General features: G+C 47.6%; 1 protein-coding gene across 1 annotated transcript in view; it reads left to right on the top strand.

Moving 5' to 3' along the window:
* Positions 1-9,018, top strand: part of fbxo46 (F-box protein 46) — a 10,934-nt gene extending 1,916 nt beyond the window's left edge. Inside the window, exons 2-3 of the mRNA XM_059330480.1 lie at positions 4,629-5,255; positions 5,350-9,018. Coding sequence (XP_059186463.1) covers positions 4,776-5,255; positions 5,350-7,167 — 2,298 coding nt within the window. The 5' untranslated portion in view covers positions 4,629-4,775 and the 3' untranslated portion in view covers positions 7,168-9,018. The remainder of the gene's footprint in view (positions 1-4,628; positions 5,256-5,349) is intronic.

Genomic DNA, 9,018 nt, shown 5'->3' on the forward strand with positions numbered 1-9,018 from the left:
TCACAAGTCTTGATGCTCCTTTTGCTAATCCAGTTTATTAAATCTTAAATCAGTATTTAATAGGGATGTGGTAAACTGTGTTTTCTGAACTGCACGCACCTGTCATAGCAAAACCATTATCCTGGTGAGAGTGAAGCCAAACTGCTCTTGGTTTGTGTGGGGTAATGACCCGGTCCAACAGAACTTCAGCTTCAATGTAATGTAGCAAACCTGTCAACCTCTCACTATTCAAACAGCAGGAAAGTCATTTGTTAACAGATCAGGACATTGTTCACATTTGTGTGCAGCTATGTAGTGAGTATTGTGTGGATTTATACATTTTGACTGCAGTCGTAATCCACAAGCATTTCAGTGAGTAAGTCACTTGTGTACATGTGTGCAGGTTAAAGAGCAGAACTGCTTTGTTTAATCTGATCCACCTACTACCACTCATTCATTTTATACAGACAGATCTGTAATATGATCTGACCTTTTCAAGACAGTAGCTGGTGTCATCAAGGTTTACGTGTCCTAACTTCTGCCTACATTTTTAAACCACATAGTTCTAGATGAGTGGAAATATGTGTTAAAATAGTAATACATTCAGAATATCCTCATTCTCTTCTGACAGTTACGTAGCGGACAGCTTGGGTACCTTATGATGCCGTCCCCGGTGCCGTAGTGTTGCTGTGGTGTGGCTGGCTGCACGGTGCTTGGACAGGATTTGAAGGATTAGGTTGATGCAGAAAGCTTAAAACCAAACTCAAGCCTTCATTTGCAAGAAGTGTTTCAATGTAAGAGGAAAAAAGATAAAGTAATACTGAAAACTTGTAGAGATGACAACTCAACTGTATGTGTACAGTTGTTTTGTTTTTTTTAACAGCACGTTTCTCATTTATAGCAACTGTCTGAGCTAGGCTTAATATATACACTAGGCTTAATAGTTTATATTGACTTGAAGCATATTTTGAAGAGTAGTGTGTTGATGATACAGCCCTGCACAGAACAGCTTGGCTGCTGTGAGTGAAGCAGTCATTTTAAGATGCTGTCATCCAATCTATTTGAACGCTGAGCTGGTCACACAGTAGACGTGTTGTCATTGATCGTTGTGTTTATGTGGTTAGACGACCTCTCAAGCATTAGACAGTGATTTAATCTTCTGACAGTCTGAATGACTTTGCTGTTCACCTTGGCTATAATAAAGGAGGTTATTATGGGGTTTAAGAGAGAAAGAAACTATGCAATGACAGCAGTTAAACTGTGTTAAGCTGTTTTGAAATGCAATATAAATGATGATAGAGAGCAGGAGTTGACAGAATGGAGTTTCAACCTGCTGAGACCAACAGCAGTAACTGGCTGTGATTGTCCCACTCCTTGCCAAATGTTGGCTGCACTGCACAATTTTGTTGTTTGCTAACCCACAGAGGAGGAGGAGGAAGCTTTCTTTCTTTCTTTCTTTTTTGAGTTTCACTGTAGATGGAGGACAATTGAAAAATGTTAGTTTTGACACAAGTCATTGTTAGATGCAAAAAGTGTTTGTAGATGTGTCTGCTCTAGTATTGGAACATTTCTGCCAATCATCCTAAAATCTCAGAAAAGTGACTTTTAATAAATCGTGTGTAGTTTGTTAAAATGGTCATATTCAGCCTCACTTTTTCAGTGTTTGTGCACATTAATTTGGCTATGTGGATTGTCTACCAACCCACAAACTGTGAAATAGCAAAACCCAGTCAGTGTTATGTGGGCTGACTAGATCAGAAAACATGGGATTCAACAAGCAATTACAATTTGGCTCCCCTTCCAGTGTCACATGCAGGCTCAGCAGAGTATCCCTCCACCCACGCCTTGAGAACTACCTGCAAAGGTGCGCCTCCCAGTCAGAGCAAGCTGGCCTTTTTAAGGAGGGGGACTTAAAGAGACAGGTGCAAAAACTGAACCTTTTGGAAAGTGAATACAGGTATATTCAGACAGACCATATGAGAAAAATCAAGGTTATTTTTAACATTAAACCATGGAAACATGTTGTGTGTGAAGCTGAAAATGAGTTCCTGCATGTGGCTTTGTAGCGAAGCACTGCAACGGGTAGACTGCCTCTCTTCTGACCCCTCTGATAATACCATCCAATCTGTTAGGAGAGATGGATTGCATGATGCAGCAGTGAGAGGGAGGGTAAAAGAGGAGTGGAGGGAAAGGAGGTAGAGAATAAAAGTGGTTAAAGAGAGAGAGAGTCATAAGGGGACATGAAGAGCAAGGGCAGGGAAAAAAGAGGTTCGCCGGCTTTTTTTCTCACAACAGTATAATCTGCCTGCTCTTAGCTGAGTTGTTGCTGTGTGATTATAGAGGAAGCGTTTGAATTGGTTGACCACACTGTGTGGGCGGTGTTTGCTTTTTGCACCTCTCCAAGCCATTCCATTAGTCCAAATGTACAAAGCGCCACCCATTCAGGCAGCGAAGCACAACAATGACCTGTTTTAAAGGCTGTGGATTGAAGGAGTCGGGTGGCTGAAATGAAAAGCAGGCTACTGTGTTGTCAAGAGAGAAAACAATCCTAAACAAATACATCAACCATTTGCAAAATAAGCCTTTAATTGACTTTGTGTTACGCAACAAGATTGTTTGAAGAGTGCTGACTGTGGGATTTTCAAGCGCTGCAATACTGGCTTGTATTGTGTGTATTGTCCACTAAAACACACCCTGTGTGAACGTTTATTGGCATTACTCCTAGCTATAAAACCTATCCCCAGTCTGTTGCCATTTTCTTGTACCTATCCATCAATCTGGGCCAGTCCCTGGTTGGTTACCTGCCAGTAATGTAGACAACATTGTCAAGTGGCTGCCACACCCAAAGATGTATCAGGCAAATACTGCATAAGAGCCAAGGTCATAAATATTCACTGACATGCTTTTGAAAAAAATTCTCACCGAAGCTGACTTCATGTCTGGACCTGCACAATAGAATAGACACAATAGAAAGCGATAGATGGGAATTATTTGTTTGTTGCCATTTCTAGTGACGGTAAAGGACTTGTTGAACAGTGATCAATTTTGGTCTTATGACACGTATTAAACAAAATCAATACTAACGTTTTGTTTAACAAATTATTAATTTCCTCTAGATGTTGTTCCTGTCAACACTCATGTTAACAAAATATATCAAATTGTATATTTCCAATAGGAGAATTGAACACTATTTTTATTGAACTACTGGAGTGACTGGCCAATCACTATGTATGCCTGTGTTATGGTTTTCTAGTAATGTTAATGGTTTTTTTCCCAAAGAATCTGTTGAAGTCCGGCACATTTAAAAATCTGGAAATAATGTCTGGTGAAGATAATTCCCTCTAAGCTGTATGTAAAAGTATTATGATATGATTCAACACTAGTTAAAGGTTGTTTTTCATTTGGTCGTATGCTTACAGCACCACATGACCGGAAAGTCTATGAATTTTTTTTAAGATCAGTAAACACGGATTGTATTTGTCCAGTATTTCTTCTATTTGTTCAGGAAATTGAAATCTTCCAGGGCCGGTACCAGGAACTCCACCACATGCATCTGTGTAGTTCTACCTGGTATATTCCGGATGTTTTATATTACCTGGGCAGTGAAGGTATTTCAGGAATCTCATCATTCATTACATCACATTATTTTAGTATAGTCAGTGATGGTGTTGTTTTTTGGCTTTTGTTTTGACCAACAGAAGAATAATATTGATGTGTATCAGTCATAGGCAGTTAATAGTTGTTGAAAGTTGACATGAAAAAGAAACATCCAGTTAGAAATTACAAGCTTAAACGTGAACACCATAAAGGAAGCCTGACCAGTGAAGCGTAACTGAGTTCAACTTTCAAATCAGCAGTGAGCCAAACGTGTTGCTCTATTGCCACTTGTTCCTTTCCTTAAGTACGCCGGCACGTTCCTGGCAGCCTACAGCTGGCATCGCTGCAGCAGCTCACTGGTTGGACTAAAGGCTTCACCCCCCCGAGCCTGTAGCAGAGGCTCTTTGGCAGGGAGAAAGGGGTGAGGACAGGCAGGACAGCTACAGCAGTTTCACTACTACCCACCCCCTCCTGCTGTTTGCTAAAAATAGGCCCAGCATATGCCTGCATGCTCCTCCCTGTGTTGCCTCCTATTAAGCAAGTCCTCTTTGAAGCACTGAGATGCAGGAGAGCAGCCGAGAGAGAGAGAGAGAGAGAGAAAGAGGAGTCCATTTGGAGCGTTTGTGTTCCATCTTTCATCCCTTTCATCTGCAGGCCGCAGACACCAAACCTGAAATGGAATCCCTTTAATTTGATTTAGCGGCTCCGAAGCAGGGAGATGATCATAGTACACGGGAGCAAATGTAACTGCTAATTGAGTTTGGGCCAAGCAGAAGGCAGGCCAGTTGTGATTACTTAGTATTATGACCATAGTTCTGTTCTCACCAGGCTGACAGCGAGGCTGCTGCTGTACGATGCTGACTCTGTACCTTAAGGCAACTGTTCAATACAACCTCGGTTGGTCATTGATTATCTGAACTGATCCCAGCACTGACCAGCACTGTTGCTCTAAAAATACAAACTGTTCTCACTGTTTGGTTTCTCTTCTTTCCTTCATTCCTCCCTGTCTGTCCCGACCCTTTCCTCTTATCTCTCCTGTCCTGTTGGTGCAGGTTGCATGCCCAGTGTTGCCGGTGGCCTTGGCGACAGACAGTGCCCACCAGGTTGGCACTGGGACAGGGAGCCCACAATGAGAGCTCTGGCTCTGGGTGTTTGCTGGCCAGCATAGATGCCGATATGCCCCGGTGGTCCGCATCCTGATGGACCGAGACACCTTCTCCCACATCCGCCTGTGGTGCCCACGGCCCTTCGGCACCTACTCCCAGAACAAAGCTAGGAGCCCAGGCTCGGGGGGCAGCGGTGGAGGCGGGGGTGGGACCGGGTCCCCCTCCCTCTGCAAGGCTGAGCCCTCTCCAGGTGCCAGGAGGGCTGTGGATGGAAGTGAAGATGGAGGGATGATAGTGGGTGTGCAGGAGGAGAATGGAGAAGAGGAGGATGCAGGCTCAGAGAACACTCCACCCGAACCAGAGCTTGTCCCCAGCTCCCTCACACAGAGCCAGGCCCCTCCGCCCTCTTCAGCCCCTCCCTCACCACCCTCTTCCGGGACCCAGATGGAAGATGGCCGCGTGCTGTTAGACACCTGGTACGTCATTAAGCCAGGCAACACCAAGGAGAAGATCGCCTTCTTTGTTGCACACCAGTTCAGTGGAGCAGGCCAGCCCCGACCCAGCGCTATGAAGGTAAGAAGATTAAATAAAATCATTTTTTTATGAGATTTTGGTTTGATTTGGTTAAAAAAAAACCCTGAATATCCATTATTTTGCTCCTCTACAGGTTAAAGGTAACTGGGCAACTGACTGCAGTAAAGCCAAAAGACGAAGACGATGTTCATCCTATGACCCTCCAACACGCTCCCAAGCCCCAGACCCGAACCTCAGCCAGGACTCCTCCCTGGCGCCTCCGAGCCCTGATGAGCCTCCTCTAGGAGGGGTGAACGAGACAGACCTGCTGTCGGTGGCAGAGATGGTTGCCTTGGTGGAACAGAGGACTGCCATGGCCCTCCAGGGAATAGTGGCTGTTCATGGGAATCAACACCACCACCAGCCCCCTAATACCCCTCACAGCCAGGGCCTTACCCCGCACCAGCACACTCTACTCCGGGGCACGGTGTCAGACCCCACTCCTATTGTGTTTGTGTCAGACAGTTCAAATGGCCAGCCCTCCAAAGAGGCCCAGGAGTCATCGTCTCCAATCCAGACAGACCAGGAGCTGGAGGAGCAGCAGGAGTCGTTGAGGGTAGCCCAGGCCATCGCGCACTTTGAGTCCCAGAACCAGGAGAACCGGTTCAATCTGGGCGCCGGTCCTGGAACAGACTCTCCTAATCGAGATAGAGAAAGGGAGCGCAGGAGAGGAGGGGAGACCGGTGTGGTAACCCCTCCTCCGCCCCCGAGCCACAGTCATGGTGAAGTTAGAATAGCTTTCAGAGTGTCAAATCTGGATCCACGGTCTCAGCTGGAGCCAGCTGGCAGGTCCCGCTGTATGTTCATGAGCTGTGGCGGTGGGGGCAACCAGGCGGCGGCCAGGGCCAAAGAGAAAATCACCTGTGACCTCTACCAGCTTGTCAGCCCCTCATCTAGAGACCCTGGTAGTCTGCTGCTCGCCGCCACAACTGCTGCCCCCAAACCAGACGGAGACCTCCACCACCCAGACAGGCAGGCATGCGTCAGCCCGGACCCACTGCAGGAGGAGAAGAAGGCTGTGGGAGTGGGCCGGGAGCGAGTGACTGGTTTCCATGTGGAGGTGGTGGTGACAGGTGCTGTGGACCAATGTGTGTTTTATGGCAAGGACAGTACGGAGAATGTGCAGGAGGAGACGGTGTGCTTTGCTCTGCCCAGCGGAGGGGGAGGTGGTGGGGGGGTAGGCAGCTCCACGGACCCTTCATCAGATGATCCCCCTCCTGGACAACTCTTCTTCCTTCAGCCCGCCCGGGGCCCGGAGGAGGATGTAAAAGGAACGGGCCCTGGCAGCGGGTCAGGAATTTGCTCTTTGGACTGTGCCAACAACAATGGCCCTGGGGCAGGGGTGGCGGTGGGCTCAGGGGAGCGGGCGACTCGACCGGACTCTCCCGGCGTAGGGGAGGACTGCTCCGACCCTTCGCTGTGTCGCCTCTACCGCCACGTGTCCCACGACTTCCTGGAGATCAGATTTCAGATTCAGCGCCTCCTGGAACCACGCCAGTATATGCTGCTGCTGCCTGACCACATCATGGTCAACATCTTCAGCTACCTGCCCACTCGCTCGCTGGCCGCCCTCAAGTGCACCTGCCACTACTTCAAGGTGCTGATTGAGACGTACGGGGTGCGGGCGGTGGATTCACGCTGGAATCAGGACCCTCTGTACCGGGAGGACCCCTGCAAGCAGTGTAAGCGGCAATATGAGCGCGGGGACGTTTCCCTGTGCCGTTGGCACCCCAAACCTTACCACCACGACCTGCCTTATGGACGCTCCTACTGGATGTGCTGCCGGCGCACAGACAAGGACACGCCGGGCTGCCGTGTTGGCCTCCATGATAACAATTGGGTCCAGCAGCCTGCTGATGGCTCTCAGCCCATTCGCACCAAGAGGGAGGACAGGAGGGAGGAGGCCAGGTAGGGAGGGAAGAGTTCACCTCACACATACCAACTCTCATCTCCTCCTGCTCGCCTCCTTCTGGCTCCCTCTCATCTCTGTTCAGAGAACGGACAGGAGAAAAGAGAGGATTAAAGGAGGAATTGGCACTCCAGGACTGTTTATTTTTCTTTGCTCCAGCACTCCTTTCTCGTACTCGCCCTCAGTGGAGGGAAGTTGAGCGCTAAAGAAGGAAGAGAGGTGTGTCACTCTCCTTGCCTTTTCCCCCCCAAGACCTTGAGAATCCCTCTCTCCCCCCACTGTGCTCCAGAGTGGCACCTTTTAAAAGTTTGCATACCAGGGTTGGGGTCCCCTCCTGCTGCTGTCAGTCAGCCCTTTCTGCCTCTTACTCATTTGGGTTTCTGTCTAACTCCACACATGGCTGTTAGGTAATTCATGTGAAAACTTTGCAGTGTTTTTGATTGAGATTAGCATTCATAAAGTGACGCATAGAAATGTATTGCCCTAGAGCCTGCTTACTGTTCCCAGTACGTGTTCTATGTTCTGTGTCGTATCACAAACTACCATGTTTCGCTGTACAATGGTGCTTCGAGGAATGAGCTGTACCGAGTCCAACAGATGTAAAAGTTTTTCAGTGGTGGAATGTTCAGCGTCGCTATAGAAATGTGATTGTATAAAGCAAACTTGATTTTCCGTTGTACAAGATGCCATTTGTACCTGTCCTGCTCCATGCGATTCTATTTCTCTGAATGTGCTGTAACGTTGTACTATGTTGGTTAGTCCCCTGATAATGCTGCTGAAATCATTGCCTGTGTCACTGACGTTAATTCTGAAATAGCCATACCATTGGTTCATGACCGCACAGTCCCACCTTAGCAGCCAGTCTCACTGGCCCCTGAGGCTCGTCTGTGTCATTGTTTCAGAGTGGACCCTAACCTTGCTGACCAGCCATAAAGAGGAGCCACTGAGTACTTTCTGGTTTACAGAGAATTATGGGAGATGGACATTATTGATGAAGACCAGTGGGAGTGAATGGGATTAAAAAGAGAAACTTGATGTCACTTTGGAAAGGCCTGATGTCACTTTGTATGGTTTGATTGACTTGCTTGTTTGCCATTTTGTTTTTTTGTTTTTGTTTTTGTTTGGCCGTTTTATTGGGGTGCGTGTCAGAGAATGTTTGCTGTTGTATTTGCTTTTATTCTTGAGGACTGTGTTCTCCCTGTATCAGTCTGTCACCCTACTCAACCTGCAAAGATGTATTTTTTAAATACTCCATCTTTGTTTTAACCCCCAGTTCTCCTCCTCCTCCCCTCCCCCCCCTCCGTCCTCCGATTTCGGCAGAGGGCAATGTTTGCCAAAGCCGTCGTTCATGCTTCGAAGCGGGTGAAACCAACTACCACAGACCGCAGAAACTCTCTACACCAGCTTCCAGCCTTAAAAGCCCCCTACCTCTCACCCACCCGGCAGGAGATTGAGGCGTCAGATACCTCACAGACGATCAAGAGTATTGGGAGTTGCACAGGACCCTGTAAGTGGCTAGATTACAGATCCAGCTCTACTGGATCCACCCAGAACTCTTTGTGTGGGAGTGTAAGATGAACAGTGCCTGGTGACGGCTCTGACTCTTCATTCTTGGAAGAAAAGTAAAAAACCCTTTTCCTGCCCCGCCCCTTCCCCCCTCCCTTACCGCTAAACTCCCCTCCACCCTGCAAACTGACAGACTGGACGCTAAAGAACTGATGTGATGAATGATGCTGAGACTCTGCATGGAGGTGGGAAGATGGTCGGGTATTCATGGGAGAATTCTGTAGGTTCCAGACATGTACAATGCTAATGGGAAATATCTGCTTAAATAAAAACAGAAGTGATGATTAA

Source organism: Centropristis striata, chromosome 4 (genome assembly GCF_030273125.1).
Source record: "Centropristis striata isolate RG_2023a ecotype Rhode Island chromosome 4, C.striata_1.0, whole genome shotgun sequence".
NCBI classification, from domain to species: Eukaryota; Metazoa; Chordata; class Actinopteri; order Perciformes; family Serranidae; genus Centropristis; species Centropristis striata.